General features: G+C 32.4%; 1 protein-coding gene across 1 annotated transcript; it reads right to left on the bottom strand.

Annotated features, from left to right (window-relative positions):
* Nucleotides 1-431: 431 nt before the first annotated feature.
* Nucleotides 432-23053, bottom strand: LOC145331824 (protein white-like). Its single transcript, XM_080176671.1, has 21 exons — nucleotides 22929-23053; nucleotides 22363-22434; nucleotides 21481-21534; nucleotides 19422-19466; nucleotides 17357-17427; nucleotides 16460-16520; nucleotides 15998-16104; nucleotides 14592-14666; nucleotides 14057-14105; nucleotides 13536-13605; nucleotides 13111-13177; nucleotides 11846-11921; nucleotides 10730-10874; nucleotides 10145-10215; nucleotides 9269-9347; nucleotides 8016-8081; nucleotides 7441-7546; nucleotides 6951-7066; nucleotides 6168-6241; nucleotides 5815-5867; nucleotides 432-719 (listed from the first exon to the last, which is right to left on the bottom strand). Exons 1-21 carry the CDS (start codon nucleotides 23007-23009, stop codon nucleotides 608-610), a joined length of 1650 nt encoding a protein of 549 aa, XP_080032797.1. The 5' UTR covers nucleotides 23010-23053; the 3' UTR covers nucleotides 432-607.

Below are 23053 nucleotides of genomic sequence, written 5' to 3'. Positions count from 1 at the left end.
CTTGTTTACGTTCATAACCTTTCATTGATTATTTTACCAAAGTAAAGGGGGTGGCTTCTACTGTCTGGGAATGTGAATAGTTATTTAGCGCATCGTATTATAGACAGCTTTCCACGGAAATTAAAGTAAAAATTATAGTTTTGTAAGCTCCGAAGGGTTGAATGGCCATTTTAGCACAATCTGAAATATTTTTTATTTCTATTTTATTTTATCATTCATTACATGATTTTTCAGTATAGCTGATAATCGGTTCTTATCCAGCGGATATTAATCGGTTTGAAGCCATATTTGATACATATTCCAAGCTTTAACTCTTTTTAACCCTAAACACTTACGATTTGACAAATAAGCTAACAAGGCAAGAGATAAGACAATGGACGAAAAATATATATATATATATCTAATTATGTATATTAAACTTAATTACACCTTCTGCATGTAGATTAAATTAATTGGTTGAAAAGTTTGGACACTACTAGTTTGCAACAATTACTCAATATTTCATAGAAGTACCCAAAGCCAATGAGATACTTTGGGTACCAATATAATCTACAGTCCAATGTCCCCTCCTCTTTGCATGATTGGGATTTGATATTGTCCAGTATGATTAATGTGGCCTGTAACCACTGGACCCATTATTCTGATCTTCATATCCAGGCTTGGATGTCTTGTGGGTGGACCTCCAGGTTCTGGCCAGCAGGCACAGGTATGCCAGGATTCTGCAATTATAATAGTTATTTTTCGCATCGTATTACAAACAGCCTTCTGCGGATATAAAAATGTGTTGTGTTTTAAAATGATATATTTCAACTTTTGGAAAAAAAATATCATACATATTAAAATAAAAATCATGAACATTCTACATAAACATAAAATTACTGTGCAATAATTAATAGCTATTTAATACAACACCAAATACTAAATAGCTAAGGGGTTAGTAACGCCGAGAAGTTATACATACATGTTAAAAGTTAATGATATATGTCAATTAATAACGTTCTCATTGTCTATAAATAGATATTCACAGTGGACAAAACTGTGGACACAATGTTATAATTTAGTTAACAACATGATAGCACATATAATGCAAATAGTTAGAAACAGGTGAATAATATAAACACAACAATAATGATAAAACATCAATAATATTCAACTGTTAGGAGTGTTACATAGATTGATAATAATTAGATACACAGATATCTTTATACTTTGCAGTTTGTTACAGTTTCTACTCAATATCTTAGATAGATTGTCAATAAATTGAAACATTGATTGAAGATGTATAAACCATTGCTTTGCTATTGTTTCTATTTACAGTTTGTACAATGCTGTTTTCATCTGTCATACTGTTTTGGCGGAAAATTTTGATTGAAGATGCCAGAAACAATAACATGTCGTCTGCAGCCCGACGCAATACATCCAATAAAGGATGCCTTTTACTCATTTTAATTAATGGCAGACACCAATAGCCTGAGTAGTAGCCAGAGGATAAATAATGAGTAGCAACCAACAAATTTGTATCCTCAGCATAATTTGTTTAGTTCCTAGAAATTCCCATTGTGAATGGTTGGTGTGTTGTACAGCGCAGCGGTTAGCTTGGGTCATATTGTATCTTGGGGATGAAAGGAGGCAGAGGGATGATAATATCATCTTACAAACAAGCTTTATTTGAAGGAATTTTTTTGCAGGCCAAAAAAAGGTGGCTTCACTGTTTTTGTTGTATATTGCAGATTTTTTTGTTTGATGGTAAATGTTCACAACACACGAATTGGTTTGGGTACCCATACATTTTCAACCCATGTTTGCAATAAGCTGACTGTAAGGGTAAGATTGAAAAAAATCAATCTTCACAGGAAACACATGAAGACGTCTGCTCGCCTCCGTTGTCTGTGTGCTACTGTGAATATAAAAATGTACAATTATAATATGTACAGAGGGCTATGATATAATTTGGGGGGAAATTGCCCTAGAGATTTCTTTCAGTTTGCACGCTAGTAGTATTAGTAAGTCTTAGTAGCAAAAGATTTGAATAAGGTTATTAAAATCATAATCTATTAGCAAATAAGGTGTTACTTCAAAAAGATTATAAAATTAAGATATTTTAAAGCCAGAGTCAAGATACTTATTGTTTCATTGAATACTTACTATGTTCAACAATAGATAACAACATGTAAGCTAGATACAATTAATTAAAACTGTTAATGAACACGCTTTTCCTCAACAGTTTAGCGGATTTAAAACCAACACGCATCAAGCGGTCAATGGATCTTATAAATATACACATTTGCTGAATCAAAACTGGTTTTACCTAAATTGTATCTGCTCCTTCTTCGTGTCTATAGTATTTCAAAGATTTTTAATAAAAATATGTGATTATTTGACTTTAAAATAACCTTTAATCAAAAATCATCTTATAGTTTAAAGCTTGTAAATATAATTTTGTCATATTTGTTGAGGCTTTAAAACAATATTTTTAACACTTCAACACTGCATATTTAGGATGTATAGCAGTGGTTATTTTATGCATTATTAGTTATATAAAAAGCACTAATCCTAATTGATTAGATACTTAGCCGTTTATTACACAAAAGTCTATCTTTTCTGTTCTAAAACATTTTAAATTTTATATGGATAAACTTTTGATATAATGAAACAGTAAGTAGGTTAATATATGACACGAAAGGTTCATTTAAAAACATTACTTTAAAAGATTTACTTGAATACACTTCATTTACTATTTTATTACTTAATAGTTACTAGGTAAAGTATATGCTTTTTAATTTTAATTGCATTAAAGTTGACAAAAATTTGATAATGATCATCTGATATGTTTTGTATGTATACAGTATGTATTTTATCTGTAGCTTAAGATTTCGATAGCTGATTTAGTTCTACACTCTAGGAAAGCTTCACGTACATAGGACCCAGGATGGGTTCAGACTATTTGATTTTTAGATTCAAGTCTCTGGATGATTTTTATGCCTTACCCCTTAGAAAACAGACCAACTAGATGCTAGGGGCACAATCGCTTTTTTTATATAGAGATATATATAGTATATTTTAATTTAACATCAAATTAATGTCTGGTGTATTAAAGATTATTTAGCAATTGAAAACAATTTTTATTTAATTTTGTATCTTATTTAAGACAAATGTGATCATAATCTACATAGGTCAAAGATTTTGGTCGTTGTGGATCTATAATTATAATTAAAAAAAACAAGACTTTTTCTGATGCTTGATTTTAATAGTAAAGATTTTCTTTATTAAGGATTGGTCTGTCTGTCTATAACGGATAGCTCTTATCATTAATTTAGGCCTTTTATAATTGTCCTATTGATTTCATACTTGGCATGGTTATTCCTTTAGTAGTAAGGTACGATTTAGAAAGCATAGCAATTCTACAATAAGTTTTAAACCTTTTTGTAATAAATACTACAACAAGGTACAACGTTATAAACGAGGCACATCTATAATAAAGTCCTAAAAATGTAGGAATGTCCTTAAACAGTATATTGTATTTTGCAACAAATTTACTTAATAGTAAAACTATTTAATGTATAAGAACTATTCAGTTTTTAACTAATTAGACTATACTTATTAATAACTTTCCTTTGATATAATCAATTAAATGCCTAATTTCTTCAACAATCTATTGTTTATGTGTTTGATAACTTATACTATTGTGTCTTTCATACAAAATTCGAGTGTTAAATTGCTTATTGTTTCTATATTAGGGGATTTTTTTTTCCCGGCTTTTTTTGAAATTCAAGTAGTGCCGTTGCAATTATTATGCCTTTTGGTGAAAAAACACTTGTGTAAAAATTTTTAACCATTTTGGACAAGTATTATGCCCAGTAATTTCACTTTGAAATTTTGACGCCCCCCTTATGGGGGTCAAAAAATCATTGCATTAGAACTATGGCTTCATGGTGCTCCCTGAATAGGTCTTGAGGAGTAGAATCAGGAATTTTTGAAATTTTGAAAATATCTCGTTCCTAGCCTGAGAAAAGTTCAAAAAACCTATAAAAATTGGCCAATTTTCAAAAATGGCGTTTTTTAGGGGTTTTTTGAACTTTTCTCAGTCTAGGAAGGAGATATTTTCAAAATTTCAAAAATTCCTGATTCTACTCCTCAAGACCTATTCAGGGAGCACCATGAAGCCATAGTTCAGATGCAATGATTTTTTGACCCCCATAAGGGGGGCGTCAAAATTTCAAAGTGAAATTACTGGGCATAATACTTGTCCAAAATGGTTAAAATTTTTACACAAGTGTTTTTTCACCAAAAGGCATAATAATTGCAACGGCACTACTTGAATTTCAAAAAAAGCCAGGAAAAAAAATCCCCTATTCTATATAAACAAGGATGAAAACATCCATAAAACCAAGCTATGAAACCGTAGGACAAACGAACATTATTAATTGTAAAGTTTCAGAACTGAATAATCAGAATATAAATTTATTAAAGTCTAAACAAAATTATGAGTAAATTTTTTTATAAACGGTTTAAATACAAGTTAATGTTTAAGGACATAATAACATTTTTAGGACTTGATAAAGAGATGCATCGCCTATAACATTGTACTTTGTTGTCCTAGGAATAAGTATCCTAAAATTCAGTTCAATCGGATAATTTTATCACATAAAGATATGTTGTTTTAATTTTTTTCAAAATCAACAGTTTAAATTGGGCGTTCGGAAATTCTGGTAACGATTTTAGAGTAGCTACACTTTCTCTAAGTTGTACCTAAATACTACAGGAATAACCTTGCAAAGTTTGAAATCGATAGGAAAATTCTAAATTAACGGAAAAAGCTAACCGTTCCACTAAAAAAGCTAACATTTCCACCTTCAAATCTAACTTTTACTGATGGACAGACGGACGTACGGACGGACCGACCCTAATTATAGAAAAGCTTCGCTTTTAATAACAGTAAATATGTTGTAAATCAATTCTGTCAGTATTTTTAAAAGCGAAGCTTTTCTATAATTAGGGTCGGTCCGTCCGGACGTCCTTCACAAACGGATAGCTTTTTTCGTTAATTTAGGCATGTTATAGATGTCATACCGATTTCAAACTTTGCATGGTGATTCCTTTAGTAATTAGGTACGATTTAGAAAGTAAAGCAGTTTTCAACAAATTTACTTACAATTTTGCTTCGACTCTTATACATTTATATTCTGATTATTCAGTTCTGATACTATATAAGTGTTAATGTCCGTTTGACCTACAGTTTCAGTGCTTCGCTTTTATGGATGTTGTCATAATTGTTTAGTTAAATGATATGTTGATTTTTCATTACTGTTTTTACTTTCTAAGTTTAAGATTTCAAGGTAATTTGAAGAAAAAAAGCATTAATGAAAACCAGAAGGTACCGCCGTCGACAATTTCATGAGTTATAATTAATCTACAAAAAAAGTTTTTTAAACAACTACTGCTTTCTTGTGTTAGAGGTAATATACATTTTACATTAAAGGCTATTTTAAAGTCAAATCATCACACATTTTTAGTCAAATTCTTAAAAATTCTATAATCCGGAAGAAGGAGCAGATACAATTTAGCTAAAACCAGTTTTGATTTTGCAAATATGTCTATTTATAGGATCCATTGACCGCTTGTTGCGTGTTGGTCATAAATCCGCTAAACTGTTGAGGAAAAGTGTGTGAAAAATTAAAATTGAAAGTAAAAAAAAATGTTTCATTCTCGCCCATTTAGTAGACAAAATGCCAATGGGACATGAAACATATTCCTGACTTTTAAATTGGTAAGAGGAAGAAATAATCTGTGGTGGAATAGCAAAAAAAAGCATACCTGAAAACAACAATCAAAGCAACCATGTATAGAATATCAGCCATAAAGTTTCCCTAAATAATAAATAAAAGTCAAATATTTTGGTTCTAAACTGGTCATCTTAGTATATCCTAATTTTGAAAGGGTTACGTTCACTTACTAAACATTTAGAATGAAAAATTATAAGATAAAAAACAAGTTTTGTTAACCCTGTAAGGCCGAAGGCCCTGGCTAACAAAAGTGGTATTAATTTTATGACTTTATTTTAATGAATGTGGAAAAATGTCTGTATTACGATGCTATACATGAGTGTTCAATGTGGCAGAGAACCGGTTCTAATACAGCGGATATTAATCGGTTTCGAAAATGTATACCTTATGAAATCCAAACTGTTGTAGAACCATACTTCCAGATCTGATGCAAGGTGGTTCTCCTCCCCCAAAGTTTTCTAAACATACACAAAGAAATTGAAATAAAGCAGCAAATAGTACCTAATAAAAAATGACGTCATACAATTACAAATGACCAATGATAGGCCAATATATATTTTACCATTGCGGTCAATATAAATTTATACTGGCCTATCATTGGTCATTTGTATTATATGATGTCATTTTTTATTAGGCACTATTTGCTGCATCGTTTTAAATACTCAAATTTCCCAGGGATGACATTTTAAGGGGTTCTAATCATCTGACCCTAAAATAAACAATTTATTTCATTTTTTCCCCAAATATACCTTCCATGGACCTAAAAGAAGTGCATTGTAAAAGAAAACCATCTTATCTTATCTTAATTTATGGCAAAACTTTGTTCGCAATGTTTATAAATTGAACAAGGATGATAACATCCATAATTAACGAATCACAAAAAAAACATGGATTGACACAAAGGGAATTATCAATCAGCAAAAAGAAAGACATAAGAATGTTAAAATTACGAAACACTTGAAAAATTAATTACATATATGTCTTTTGTTAAGGACTAACGGACGGACAGACATTGTGAATTTTAGTGTAGCTTTGTTACTAAAAAGAGGTGTTGAGGGGGAAGGGTTCATGATTGAATTTTCCTACCTACGCTTCGTTACTAAAAAAAGAGGTAGATTGGGGGGGGGGGCAGGGTTATAAGAGCTAAACAGGATTGAAATTTGCTACCTACGGTTGTGCAGGTGATGTTGTGAACTTGATCCCATTGGTTGATCATGAGTGCCTCAAATGAATAGTGGAACCAGGATATGTACTTGATCCATATCAGATATACAGGTATACTCCTGAAATATGGGATATTTATTAGATCTGATAAATGTACCCAAAGTTTTTATTCCAACAAATGAGAGATAGACAGCTATTCGCTAGTTTTAATCTTAGAATGAAAAAATCTAAGATTAAAATCAGGTTTGGTACCCCAAAACTGATATTTATTTTTTATTTTTATTTTAGTATTCGTGGAAACTTGTCTGTAATACGTTCTTATAAATGATTTTTCAGTCAGGCAGAGATCCTATTATAATCCATAGCATAATGATTGTTTTTTTAAGTTAAACTAGAATAAATGGGTATAGTCCCGCCCCTTGAAGGGGCTATATAGAATAAACGCCCCTTAAGAGGCGTTACCACAAAGGGACTATATCTGAATAATACTTACTCATCATTTAGATAGAATCCACCAACCAGAAGGAGAGGAATAACCAGGACAGGAGTCAATACAAGAGCCAAGTCAATGCTTGTAAACATACAGGATACCAGGTAACCTTAAAGCATAAAACTTGCACTCTTAGAATACCAGGGAGGGAGGCTCAATAATTTTGGGGACATATATAGTATTTTGATTGGTTGGTTCATTGAGTTGAATGTCCAAACGTTTCAACCACTAATTGAAACTTACAGAAGGGGTAATTGAATCGTCATTGGGTAATGGTATGTATATCAATTTATCGGCCATAGTCTTATTCCTTCAGATCTTCAATAGAAAATATAAAGAATTTTACAAGGTTTATGAGTTGGTCAATAAGCAAGGACAATTACACTCATATGAATCGAAGCAGTTTGAAATTATCAGCTGAACATAAGGACCATCCCATATCCCATGAACCATATTGAGCGTCAAAACTATTTTTGCAGGGTTTCAAATGTGTTGGGAGGGGGGGCTCTTTTATGCGAAGTAGGGGGGGGGGGGGGGTTAAAAATCGTCTCCTTCCCCTTAGGCAATTATTTTGTTACCTAAGCTTAGAACAGCTTGTACCATCAATATCATTACCAAAACACACCAGGCAAACTTTATAGCATCTAAATATAACATAAACGTTAATGATTTAATTCTGCAATAATTTCTTCTTTTAAGTATTGCAAGCTACTTTATATTTAGAGTAGGTCGGCCCGTACATCGGTCCGTCCAAGAAATTTTTTTTTATTTTCTCAGAGGATTTGAATATGACTGATAGATCAGGGGCGTCCAAGCTTTTTTTTTTTGGGGGGGGGGTATAATGGAGCGCGAAGCGCTCCGCATTTTTTTTTACCCCCCCCCAAAAAAAAAAAAAAAATTTTACCCCGGGGGTTTGGGGGGGGAAATCGCCCCATTACCTCCCCCCCCTTGGACGTCTATGTGATAGATATCCACTGGATTAGTACCTGTTCTACCTATATTAAAATTTCATGTATAGCATCGTATTAAAGGAAATTTTTCAAAATATAGGCTAACAGAACAGATTTTAATTCTATAATTTTTCATTTTTATATCCGCTGAAAGCTATTTATAATAAAATACGAAGCGATAAACATAGGCGTCCAAGGGAGGGGGGTAATGGGGCGATTACCCCCCCTAAACGATTTTGGTGGTGCCGTAGGCACCCCCAAAAATTTTTTCATTTAACCCCCCCAACTCCAAATTTACCCCTACCCTGGGGGTGCCGTAGGCACCCCCAACCATTTAGGAGGGGGTATTTACCCCCCCCAAACAATTTGGGGGGGGTAAATACCCCCCCCCCCCAAAATAAAAAATCTCTAATAAAAAATTTTTTTGCGCGCATTTTTAATACTATATATTTAATAAAATTTAAATTACCCCCCCCAAAAATTTTACCCCGGGGGTAAATTTTGGGGGGGGTAAACTAAATTTACCCCTGCCAACAGATTTCAGGGGGGGTAATTACCCCCCCCAAGCAAATTTTACCCTCGGGGTAAAAATTTTGGGGGGGGGTAAAAAAAAATTTGCGGCGCGCTTCGCGCGCCATTTTACCCCCCCCAAACACGAATTACCCCCCCCTAAAAAAATTTTTCCCCCCCCAAAATAAAAAGCTTGGACGCCCCTGGCGATAAATAACTAGTCTTGTGAAAGGCATGACTTTGACTACAAGGCATGTTTGAAAATTAAAAATAATATGATTGCACTCATTTGTTGCAGCTATAAACCAGCTATTGTAGGGGGAGGGGGGGGGGGCTATGTGTCATACTCAATCAAAATATTAAAATATTACCTGGATAAAATCCCACCATATAGTACATGATTCCCACTTGTAGGAGAGGGTAGAACACAAACAGTGGCAACATTACAATCTGAAATAATTGATGTAGTTTTGACGTATTTTTGTCGATATTGGATGTATTTTCGTCAATTTCAGACGTATTTTTATCAATATTGGATGTATTTTCGTCAATATTGGATGTATTTTTGTCTAAATTGAATGTATTTTTGTCAATATTGAATGTGTTTTTGTCAATTTTAGATGTAGTTTTGTTAGTGGATAAATGCAGATGTATTAATGCAAATGTTGGATGTATTTAGGGCAGTAATTTTAATTATGACTGTAATTTTAAAAAATATGTTATGCTTTTTGACAAAAAAAAACACATTTGTAATTTTTATAGGGATAGAAATGGCTGACAGCATCTTAAATGTATAAGTATGGATGCATAGTACAGACTACCTGACCCAAGTGGTGGAGATTCTATTCGTCTGCTTATAAATTGCTTTCTGTTCTTTTGTAGAATTTAGACCTGGCTGTGTTTATATGACACAACCCAATCTTTCCCGATTTTGTATAATTTTTGAGGAACACGATTCCAGTGACGTCATATTTTTCTTTCCCGAAAAAGGGAAGGGGGGAAGAAAAAAAGAGATTTTCTTCCCCTCTTCCCTTTTTCGGGAAAGAAAAATATGACGTCACTGGAATCGTGTTCCTCAAAAAATATACAAAATCGGGAAAGATTGGGCTGTGTCTGTTTATATTTTCCACGCTATTAGTTGATTTAAAGACCAAATACAGAATCAGGAAATCCCACCGCTGTGGGTAGAGTTACTTATAGTGCATGTCCCCTCTATTCTTCTACTTTAATATTGAAAGAAAAAACACCTGTTTTGCCAGGAAGTAAGCGCCAACTCTGTACATTCCACTAAAGTGCTCTCGCAGAAAAATAGGCATCTCTAAATAAAAAAGATTAATATTAGATTATAAACGTTTTGTACAGATTTACAGGGATGACAACATCCAAAAGTACGGATGAACATAAAATTCTTTTATATAAAGTAGTAAGGTTTTTGTCCGAAGCTTAAGATCTCAATAGTTTCTGTAAAAATATTAGGTAATTCTATTTTTAAATTTAAGTTTGGGAATGGTTTAAGGTATATTTTAACTCCTCTTTTAATACAAGGCCCCTTACTTAGGCTAGGAGCGTAGCCATTATGTGTTATTTATCGCATCGTATAAAAGACAGCTTTACGAGGAGGATATTAAAACGAAAAATTCATAGATTAAAACCAGTTTTATTAGACCCGAGGGGCTAACAAAATTGGTATTAATTTCATGATTTTTATTTCACTATTCGTGAAAATAGTCTGAAACACGATGTTTATACATGATTTTATCTTTATGGCTAAGAACGGTTTTAATCCAGCGGATAACTATCGGTTTCAAAGCCATACTAGAAAAGTTTTTTACCGGAACAGAACACGTTGATAACAGGGAAGAGATTTCCAAAGGTGAGGTTGACCACAAGAATAAACAAAGCTCCATTGATGTTCATGATACCAGGCTGATCCAATACTTGTCCATAGTACACACACCCAAATATCAAAGACATTACCTACAGAAAAGGACGTCATTTTTTGTGTATTTTCCGTAAAGTTGGAAGTGAGCTTCTTACTAATGCGCTTATTAGGTCAAACTGTTCTTAAACTTGACCAAGGAAAGTGTAATTAAATGCTTAAATAAGAACAGTTTGACCTAATAAGTATATTTGACTGGAAGCTTGTTAATGTTGTTAATGTCGTGTGGGTGAGTTGCACCTGGACTGAACAGTCAACTTGTCAACTCAAGGCCAGACTCTTGGTCCTTCACCTCATACCCGTGGTACAGTACATTACAGACAACCAACCCTTTGATTGCACGAGCTATACCCAGTTTAACGAATAAAATGACCCCCAATTTGTTATTTACCAGCTATCACTAAATCTATTATAAATGGATATTTACATCCCTAGGTATTAAGTGATTGAGCAACAGCTCATTATTTAAAGCAGAGTGGCCTTATCAAAACAAAAATAATTCGTGTGTGAAGGGAGTCGATCCAAAACAATATCAATAAACAATATCTTAATTGCATCACCTTTATCTTGAAGTCCTTATTAAAGTCATGCATGATAATATGTAAGAACCCCCCACCAAGGATTTTACACATCTTGATTGAAAAACCTTTGTTTTAAAGCACAAACAATGTCATACATTATGAGTATGCCTCATATCAAATGTTTTAACAATAAATGTATAAAATAAGTATAGATGAATAACCCCGACAACTACCAGGCCCAAGTGTTGGGGACCTTTTTTGTCTACAAGTTAATTGTTTTCTGCTCTTTGTAGCGACTTGGCTATGTTGATATTTCTATTAGCAAATATTCAAAGATACAATTGAAAAGTCGATCCCATGGGTAGAGTTACATATAGCTCATGCCCCCCCCCCCCCACCCCTATTCTATAAAATGTTAGATCTATTTCTTTTTTCTTTAAAACTTAAATAAAAATGTGAGATTAACAAAATTAGGAATAAAAAATTACCAGAGTTTGAAAAAGTTTCATCTTGACCAGCTTTGGATCTTTCATGAGAGCCAACCACCCTCGCCACATCAATGCCCTTAATGAAAACAATTGATTTAGTAGGTTATACATCAATCTTTTTGGCACTATCACGCAAAGTACCCTCTTTAGCACTGAACCCCCCTCCCCCACCCCTGCTTATTTTGAAATAAATTTTAAAAAAGGATGGTATAGTTTTTTGTTTGTTTGTTTGTTTATTACTTTAGATTAGGTTATATTGTGCACTGGGTATACGCGCAGTTAGGGTGCTTAGAAATAAGAACCCCCCCCCCCCCCCATATTATCAATTTATTTTAAAAATAAGGAATCATTATACATTTACTGATAAATTTAAATATAATTCTTATTAAGACGACCTTTGAATATTGTTAAAAAACATTTTGTAAGCAAAAACTATTTCATGTGTTTTGCTCGATTAATGAATACTAGCGGCTTTGCTCCTAGCATCTAGGGGCTTTGTCCCAAGAGGTTATTTAAAAAAATAAGTACCTCTGGTGCTGCCACTACCTCATTTTAAATTAACTGCGTAAAATATGGTGAGGGGGGATTTATACTTTTGGTGGGTTGGGGGTGTCCCACGTCTCAAGAAAATAGCCTAAAACAACCACAGGACCAGTAGGTATATTCCCTTAACTTCTTAAGAGTAGAATCCAATCGGTTCAGTGGTTACTGAGATCTTAAGGGACAGACAGACAGATATACGGACGTACGTACGGACAGACATCATTCTAATTTGTATTATAGATAAATCATTCATTCCTATAAAGGTTCCCCTTTTTAGATTTTAATTATTGGTAGAATAGTTTCCAAAAGGATGGTTTGTACCAACCAATTAAGATTCAATACAATTAATCAAAGTCTAAAGCAAACAAATGAGATAAAGTGTTCTCTAGTGCTCTAATTTCAGAAGGAGGGCAAATGAACAATACTCTTGTAGAATGTCAGAACTTAATAAGCAGAACATTAATACAGAATACAGAAATGGAAACACTTTCATTTCTAGAATTTGATTATAGAGATGCCTCGATTAGATAGTTATATTATAGAGATTTAATATTTTACCTCGTTGTCCTAGGAATCATTATTGCAAAAATCAGATAAGTATAATAATTATATTATAAAAAAAAATTATTTTCAAAAAAGTTAAAAATGAGCTTATTTTAATTAGACGCACTTTCTAGTAACGATTAAAGAGTTGCTTCGCTTCCTATAAATATACATCTTACCATAACTGCATGAAGAATGTTGATCTGTACATATCCTTCAACATTCGGGTTCTCATACTTTTCAATTCTAAAATAAAAATCCATTAATATCCGCTGGGCTAGAACCAGTTATTTTTTCCCCAAAATAATAGAATATACATCTGAGAAATATATTCACAATTTTTTTTTACAGAAATAAAACAAATTTACAAGAATTTTGTATTATCCCAGGTAAAAACCTTTACAGGACCAACTTTTAGCTTACCAGTAAACCTTGAACTATGATAAACCAAATTACCCCTTTTGTAGTTGAAAAGTTTGGACACTGGTTGTAGTTTGTATAAGCCTTCAAGACCAAAAAACAGATATAAACCAAAGAACTTGTTTATTTGGGGACTTGTATAATTTACAGTCCGTTGTCACCTCCCTTCCGCCCTGGAGTTTACCTGACACAGAGTAGTGTTTATTCACTTCATGTTCTACAAAACTTCGCATCTCCTTCCCCTCCACGCTATCCTAGAATTAGTAAATAGTAAAAATAGTAAGCTTGACAATTAAAAGATATTTAATGTATGCTATGAATACGATTTTAAATTAAATATAAGTCCAAAATTTGAAAAAGATCAAGCTATTGTTGACCGTCGAATGCTGACATTCCGTGTCTATAAGGTACTGTGTAGTTACTTCTAAATCATTCGACAAGGACGAGAATATTTAATGCTAGGTAGCAACTTTTGCTTAAAGAATTGATTATAAGGACATTATAATAAGTTGATTATAGCCTGGACGAAAAAAAAAAATAATAGACTGCATTAAAAAAAAGGAACCAGAAAAATGTAAATAATTTTTTTAATAATATCAAAAATCACTAAACCTATTGAATTAAAGACTTTTTTTTGTTGTACCATGCTTAGTGACTTACAGACATATCTTAATTATAAGGTAGATGTATGTATATTTCTTTTACCTTGAACCCTTCTACAACTGATTGTATCAACAACTCTGCTTCTAACTCTCTAAAAATAGATAAGATTATATTATGCATGTTAAAAATCACGAAATCTTGATCAAGTTACATGGCTTACTTTATTTTTGGTCTTATTTTTGGAACAGAAAATCTTTATATAATTCAGAGAGGGTGTCCAGATAATATGTACAAAGTTACCTACTTGAAAGATCAGAGATCGTGTCCAGAAAATATTTACAAAGTTACAAAGAACAGAGAGTGTGTCCATAAAGTATGTACACAGGTACCTATTTGTTAAACAAACAGTGTGTCCAAAAATATGTACAAAGTTACCTTTTTGAAAGAACAGAGATTGTGTCCATTAAATATTTACAAAGTTACCTATTGGATAAAACAGAAAGTGTGTCTAAAAAAATATGAACAAAGTTACCTATTTGGTTGAACAGATAGTGTGTCCAGAAAATATCTACAAATGTATCTTTTCGATAGAGTTATAGAATAGAGATTGTATCCAGAAAATATTTACAAAAAATACCTATTTGGTTGAACAGAAAGCGTGTCCAGAAAATGATCCGCAGGATTAAAGTTTATGGGACACGGATATCCAATCCTAAAAAAAACAAGGATGATTCAGTTAATGAGTTGCAAAGCTTTGTTAAGAGCAAATATACAAATGGACTGACAAATTTATTTGACATTTACATTTATATTTTATAAAACCCAGTATTCTAATTTCCACTAATGAAAATGAAAATATTTAAAAAAAAACTCAAGAAAATCCTAAATATATCCTGTATAAAGCCCTATCATCAATTTGACAGATTTCCAAATAATATATCAGGTTTGTAGAGTAGCTTCTTTTCGATAAAGAAATCCAAGAATTAATAATAAATAAATTAAAGAAATATCTTTTTTAAAATAACATTACCAAGAAGTAATAATTAAAAATGTCTTTTACAAAAGTCTATTTTTGTAGATTATAAAAGCTTTTTTTTACATGAACTAAAGTTTTTTATATTCATCGCAAAACCACTTTTTAATCAAGGTCTGTCGGTTTGTCATTTTTGGAAAACCATCAACGATAAAACTCAAATACATACGAAAACTATATAGAAAGCAGGAATAATGTATAGCCAACTAACGAAATAAGTCTAAAATAATATCTTGGGGGGATAGATAAAAAGGTCGTCATTAAGATACTACTAAGCGCAGCCCCCAAATTTTGCTAAAAATTAGGGAAATGTTTGTGATATCTTTTTCGAACTAATAACTGGTGAAAGCTAATATAAAAGTCTGACTAATAATATAAATATTTCTTTTCGACATGGCAACATTTTGTTGAATTCAAAATAGCAATGGTTAATGTCGACGACCATAAGTAGCTGACCAGGGAGGGGTGGGGGGGGGGGGAGCATTGAACTGTAAATTATACTGGTACCCAAGTTTCATAAACTTTTTCTTTCATTAATTGGCTTGATTATTTATTTGATCATGATTGGTTTGGTCAAACTTTCAGGTCGAAACTTTTTCTACCAATATCATTAATCTACTCAAGGGGTGATTTTGTAAATTGTGATTAGGGGTTATCGTTCATTGTATTATCCATTAAGATCCCCCAAGCTACTATACTGTTGATATTATACTCTGTTGATACAATAACAGCGCTAAAGTATAGTAGAACAGAGCAGGGATCTAAAGGGATAATACAATAGCCGATAAATTGTTATATATCACTAATTATGGAATACAACAATACCCATTCAGTAGATTATAATTAATGGTTGAATCGTTGGAACACTCAACTTAATGATCCAACCATTCAAAATGTAAAGTTCCCAAAGTTGTTAAGCCAACGATAACGTTATTATAAAACTTTGGGAACTAGTGTAATAAACAGCCGATTGTCCCCACTCTCTCTGAGAACAGAGAGAGATAGGTCACCTGGTAAAGAATTTAGCGGCTTGATGAGTATCTCCCAGGAAGCATGTCCTGCCACCAGCAAGCAGTAACAGACGGTCAAACTTGCAGAACAGTTGAGAGGATGGCTGCAGTAATTTTTCATTTAGAATAAAAAATTTAATCGTTATTGAAGCAAATTTAATAGTATTTTTTGTTGGTTTATACTGTGGTTCTTTCATTAAAAGTGCCTCTTGAGCACTAATACACCAATACACAATGAATTGAAAATATGGGGAAGGGATAATTCTTTCCCCATGCCTGACCCATTTAGAAATCTTAAGCTTCAGACGATTATCATTGGTTGGTCATTAAGTGTCCAAACGTTTTACAGGTAGGGTAGTTTTGCTTATCACCATTGGGGATGTACATCAGCCATTGTCTTATCCATGTAGATCCCTGGGTTTAAGTCTAAGCAAATTAAATCTGATTATAAATGAATTCCTGATGTATAGTACAGATGACCGCTCTGCCCATCCTTGATAACTTTACCAGGCTGTCTACAACACTAAATAATAGAATAAATTTTTAAATTTAGGTTTTATGATTTAAATTTCTTTTTAAAGCGAAGCTTTTCTATAAATAGGGTCAGTCCGTCCGTACGTCCGTCCGTAACATATAGCTTTTTTCGTTTGTTGGAATTGTCCTATCGATTTCAAACTTTGCATGGTGATTCCTGTAGTAGTTAGGCACGATTTAGAAAGCAACTCTATAATTATTACCAGAATGTCCGTACGTCCTTTTTAATCAGGTTGATTTTTTACTTTTTTAACAAAAATTTTTTATGTGATCTAATTATCCGATTGATCTGATTTTTGGTATACTGTTTCCTAGGACAACAAAGTATAATATTAAAAGCAACTCTATAACCAAGTCCTAAAAATGTAAGTATGTCAATAAACATTATTCTGTATCAAACAGCTTTTCAACAAATTTACTCACAATTTTGACTCTAATACATTTATATTCTGATTATTCAGTTGTGACATTATACAAGTGTTAATGTCTGTTTGTCCTACCGTTTCAGTGCTTTGCTTTTATGGATGTTGTCATCCTCTTTTTGTTAATGTCTATCAGATATCTTGTTCAACCTGTCTATTGAAAAGTCGCCATTGTTGGCATATCGACAAAATCCTTACAATAAAGTAACATAATCTCTGTGTTTGTGTCTGTACCGAAGAATCTCGCTAACCGCTAAACTGATATGGTTCTGCTTTACAGTGTAGCTTCTACTTCTACTTGAAAGTTTAATCCCCCCCCCCTCAAAAAAAAATCAACAATATAATTATGTCAGTATGATAACTAAACAAAATTTTGACATGTATTTTACAAGTATTAACTTACTTATTTGCCATATAAGAATCCAAACCACTCGTGGGTTCATCCAGAAACAGTAATGGGGGGTTCGTCAAAATCTAAAATAGTAATATATACTTAAATAAGGTGATTCTTGTAGCTGGCTAAAATAACGATACCTTCCCATCCACCCCTTCATCCCATCCCATTTTGATAGATGAAAAAACTAACCAATAGATGAGGTCCATATTAGCAACCTAAATTGGCGAAAGATTTTCCCAATTCAATATGTCCACATATCTTAAATCCATTGTCAACACATATATATCTAATTGATTGCGTGTCATCTAATAACAATTCAAAATATACTTTTGATTCCAGGCCTAGAGAGTAAAAAATATAAAAACATGAAGGGACAGGACATTAGAAGGTTATTTTAACTGGCTTCATAGTTTTAAAACGATTTCTCCCATTCATTTGCTTTTGCATAGACATAAAAAAAAGCAGTGTCCAAGATTTGTACTAGTAGTTTAAAAAATAGCAGCGTCCAAAATTTTGTACCAGTCATTTAAAAAATAGCAGTGTCCAAACTTTTGTACCATTAATAGTTTGAATATACATGAGGGGTAATTTGTTTAACATTATTGGGGTTGTACATGAATACATTGTCCATTGTTGTATTTCTTTAATTTTCAAAGAAGAAAAACTGTATCTAATTTATTAATTTTTTAATTATTCCATAAAAAAAAACATTTTTTCTAGTTTCCAATTAATTTTTTTCTGTTTTAAATGGAAAGAGTTTTTTTTCTTTGAACAGTATTTTTAGTACAGGGTTGTAAAAATGACTCAACGGTTCATGAGGTTAAAAATTGAGTCAAATCAATATAAAGTAAAAAAACGGGGCAACGCAAACATAATATTGCATTTTCTCGTATCCATTCGAATCCGGTGGATAGGAACCGGTTCTCATCCATACAAAAAAACTATGTCTAGCATCGTATTATATCCAGTTTTCTACGAATATAGAAATGTACAATCATAAAATTAAAACCAGTTTTTTTAGCCGGTGCCTTCCGCACCACGGGTCTAAAAAAAACTAGTTTTAATCTTATAATTGTACATTCTATATCCGCGGAAAGCCGTTTATAATACGATGAAAGAAATATTCTAATTTTTCATAAATATTTCTTATAATTCCCGAAACTTTACAAGAAATAAGTTACTTATGCAGCATGACCGACAGACAGACCGACCAAGTACATTAGATAATGTATGCTCTGCTTATTGATACAGAGAATCACCACCCCAAATTTCAGCCGTCTAGCTTTAATAGCAGCCGAGAAAATGGCATTTCCCTTGTAGCGTTACGGACAGATGGACTGACATTATAAGGTAAGCTACCTTATTAAAAATTTAGTAAAGGGTGAAGATTAGACAAATGGACTAGACTACATCATACAACTTCTCATATACTTTTTTTCTCTAAAATAATTTACCTTCTTCGATTGGAAAATAATTAAAAACAGAAGTAAAGTAATTAAAAATACTAATAGACCAATATATTTGCTTCCCTCTCAATTAGAATTTTTTTGTTTGAACAAGAGATTAAATATTAAGATGGTAACAACTCACAAGTTTGTTTTCTACTTAGATATTTAAATACTAGGAAATTTTTCAACAAAACTTTGTATTCGTTGAGAAAAATAGGGTTCAGAAAATAGACTAAAACTATCCTAAGTTTGAAAAAAAATATCATGAAACTATTTTGAACCAACCCAAAAATTAATTACCCAAACAGTTCAGTGGTTTGCATGATCTTGATAGACTGATCAAAATCTTATTTAGCTTAATGGATGTTTAATATACTTTCTCGTATTCATTCGAATCCGGTGGATAGGAACCGGTTCTCATCCATACGAAAAAACTATGTCTAGCATCGTATTATATCCAGCTTTCTATGAATATAGAAATGTACAATCATAAGATTAAAACTAGTTTTTTTAGCCGGTGACTTCGTCACCTCGGGGCTAAAAAAACTAGTTTTAATCTCATAATTGTACATTCTATATCCGCGGAAAGCCGTTTATAATACGATGCGAGAAATAACTATTACCTCACACGCGACTGCTAATCTCTTTTTCTCGCCACCAGAAACACCCTATACAAAAATAAATTTGTTACAAAATCACAATTTCTTCAAAATCATAGTCAGTTGCCTGTTTTACTAAAAATCAGGTGCTTTCACGTTTGCTTTTATAAAGTTCTTCATAAAACCACTCCTGTGAAGGGAGTTAATTAATGGCCATTTTTATCAGTTGCTTTGCTAAAGTCACGGAAATTCAGCCTTAAATAAATCATATATAGAGAGGTTTTATGAAAGACTTCATAAAAGCAAAGTTGTATAAAATTCTAAATAAATAATCTTTGCTTTTCTTGTCATGATTATGCTGTAACTCCTAGGGGATATTAGATAAACTTTAAATTTTCAAATCTAATTTTCTCAAAAAACACCCTCGTTAGAATATTTTAAAAATTGCAGGATTTAATCTTGATATAAATGTCTAAAACTTTTGTTTTCTTCTTATAGGGCAGACATTTTTTGTACCTCCGAAGAAAAGCCACCCCTAGGAAAAATGACCCCCTTCCAAAAAAATATCTCTTTCCTTTTCCAAACTAATATTGAAACAGAATATTCAATTTCCCTCAAGTGTGCCTTGGGGCATCTAGGGGCTAAGCCGCTAGTTTAAAATAAAATAGCAAAGTTTATGAAGTATTTTGTCTCTTATATTCATAGGCGTGTCATATAAGGGGGCATTTGCCCCCAACCAGCCCCTAGCGTCTTTTGACAATTTCTTTTCTGAAAATTATTTATAATTATTTATGAACAACGTATCTTAAGACTTAGGCGAAGCCGCTACTGTATAAGAAACTAAATTTGTTTTTCAAATATTCATATAATATTCAATTTATGAAAATGATACTTAACAAAATTGTATTCTTTGTGAAAGTACATTATTTCATTTTTTATATAGGATTTTTTTTAGAAGCGAAGCATCTTTACAAGTCTCCTTTGTCTGTATTCAGTTCCTTTGTGTATTTCTTTTCGATTGATTTTAGGTTCTAGTGACAAAATCTACAAACAGATACGAGACATGGTCTTCAATTACTTGTTGTTTAGCACTTCACACCCGACCCTATGTACCTTTTAAAACTAAAAGGATAGGACATTTCAAAAGCTTTGCCAACTCTAGTGACGGAGGGGGATTTGACAGTAAATTATACTGGTACCCAAAGTTTCATAAACATATTATCTCTCTCTTTGTCTTAACAACTTTGGAGACTTTTATCATATTTTGATTAGTTGGTACTGACTTGCAATGTTAATTTTTTTCATCTATAATAGTCATAATGCACAAAAAAGGGTAATTGTGTTTATTATACTTGGGTAAGCACACCAATCTATCGGCCAATATTTTATCCATCAAGTTTGCTGGCTACAACTAATTTATCCTTGTTAAAATGAATTTAACAATGGTGTGCCATCATTTTTTGCAAAAATATAGCACTATTACATAAAATCTAATATACAATTTACAAAAGCACACATTTCTCTTTACTTTTCCTTTAGTCTTTTCATTTAACACAATTCTGTTTCTTACTAGCGGCTTTAGGAAAATTTGAGGGAAGAGGGGGGGGGGGGGAGTGGGTAGTCGACCCTCTATTTTCAATTTTTCCAGAGGCTTGTTCTTAAATTGCAGGTACCATTCACAAAAATAGCTATAAACCTTCCCTTGATTTTTACTGTGAAGGAGAAACATATCAGTCTCGCAGTTAGTGAGATCCTTTCTAAATACACACATTCTGTTACTTTATTTTAGTGCTAAAAAAACGGATGTGATAACTATTTTGTATTTATTAATATTTTATAACTAAACAATTTCATTATTGATGTAATATTTAGAAAGAGTTTATACACATTTAAAAACATTTCAAAACAAGATAGACATCTACATTAATAAAACATAAGGAGAGAAAGGAATTATAAAATGCTTTTTAGTATTCATTCGATTATAACAGGTTTTCATATATACTGCAAAATCATGTATATTATCTTATAACAGACAATTTTCCACAAATACTTAAATAAAAATTATAATAATGATCAAAGTTACCTTAAGTCTGCCAGGTATGCCAACCATGGTATCTTGGGATTTTCCTAGTCCAAGCTGAAATTGCAAAAAAAAAATATATTTTATCTGAAATTTGGCCATCATATGCTGGCTATTTTCATACTTGTAATTAGGGTTGGGCCGGATATCTGGCAAACGTAAGATATCCGGCAATTTACTTGATATCCAGCCTGATAACCGGATATCCGGCATTTAAAATCAGCCAGATAGTTTCAATATCCAGTAACCGGTTGGATATTTAAATGACCGGATATCCGGCCCAACCCTACTTGTAATATGATTTAATTTCACATGTTTTTGCTGTTAGTGTAAGAATTTTTTTTAGCAAAATGTAGTTATAAGGAAAACTTCTACTTTATCATTCTGAAATCAATTTCAAGTAAAAAATACTCATTATAAATCTGATCTTTTTTTAGTATTCCGTAGCCTATGCAAGCTGCACTATGTTGTTAAACACTATAGCTACAGAGTTGCTGCTAGATATATCAGTTGATCGTGGCTAAAAGCATCGGTAATTTGTTTAAAGTCTTTTTGAAAAAAAGGTATATTGTTCTTTCATTCTTCTATTAATTTAAACTTTTTATAATAATTTCTCGTCATTTCTTTGGCTTTTTGGATCCTCAATACAGTGGTCACCAAAAAGTTTGTCTGTAAAACATGTGTCAAAATCTAATTTCTATGTAGATGTTTCATGTGGTTTGTATGTCGGCACACAAAAGGATAGTAATCTTTTTATCCATTAAAAAAAAGGTATCAGTTTTCATAAAGACTAATCTTGTTTAATAGTACATTATAATCTGTATTTGCAGCAAAACTGCAAGAATATAGAAAGCCACCGAACCATTTTGTATCAGTAAAACTCACTTGCTGAATAACTTGATCGACAGCTTGATATCTTTTAGCCAGAGGGGTATCTTTGTTCATCTGGACCATTGCCTAAACATATCAGCAATGTATCAAAAAAGTCCATTTTTCTATTTTTCATCATTTGTACCAAAAGCTAAGATTACAAAAAGTTTTTTCATGTATTCATGTCTTAGAAAAGTGTTTTGAATACGTTCAGCGTTTTAGTAGCGAGGTTACTTTAAAAGTCACATTATCTGTCCGTGCATCAGTCAGTCAGTCCAAAACACAATTATTTCAGCTTTCATGGAAGATAGACTTATGACATTTTAAGTTAAGATTCCTATTCGCATCTAGTATATACAATGTTTTGTCCATTTGCCTGTAGGTCATTCTTCAAAAGACATTTATTATTTGTTTGTATATTATCTTTCTTTTTTTTATTAATGGCAACTTAACATCTACTCTATGTATAACTCAGTTTTTCCCTTCAAACATTTTTGGGACCCCCTACTTAAGGATGTTGTCATCCTTGTTTATCCTATTAAAGGCCAACACCTGTCATTATCATGAATAAGTTTTTATACCTGGAAAATGAGAGTTTCTTTGACAGTGAGAGAGCCAATAAATAGATCATCCTGTTGAACATAGCCACACAAGGAGGTCATCAGTTCGGGACTAGCTGTTACACCATTTACATACCATTCTCCTG

The sequence above is a fragment of the Acartia tonsa genome, chromosome 11 (genome assembly GCF_053477335.1).
Source record: "Acartia tonsa isolate MP-2025a chromosome 11, ASM5347733v1, whole genome shotgun sequence".
Classification (NCBI taxonomy): domain Eukaryota; kingdom Metazoa; phylum Arthropoda; class Copepoda; order Calanoida; family Acartiidae; genus Acartia; species Acartia tonsa.
The sequence above is the reverse complement of the archived record's forward strand: the minus strand, read 5'-3'. Positions and strand labels throughout refer to the sequence as shown.

Excerpts from the sequence above, each read along its gene's own strand:
- LOC145331824 (XM_080176671.1), bottom strand. The coding sequence starts at position 23,009 with ATGACCTCCTTGTGTGGCTATGTTCAACAGGATGATCTATTTATTGGC. Across the intron at positions 16,521-17,356 it reads GATTCTTATATGGCAAATAA|TGTTGTAGACAGCCTGGTAA; the intron begins GTAAGTTAATAC and ends TCTATTATTTAG. Across the intron at positions 9,348-10,144 it reads CTTACTTCCTGGCAAAACAG|ATTGTAATGTTGCCACTGTT; the intron begins GTGTTTTTTCTT and ends CAATTATTTCAG.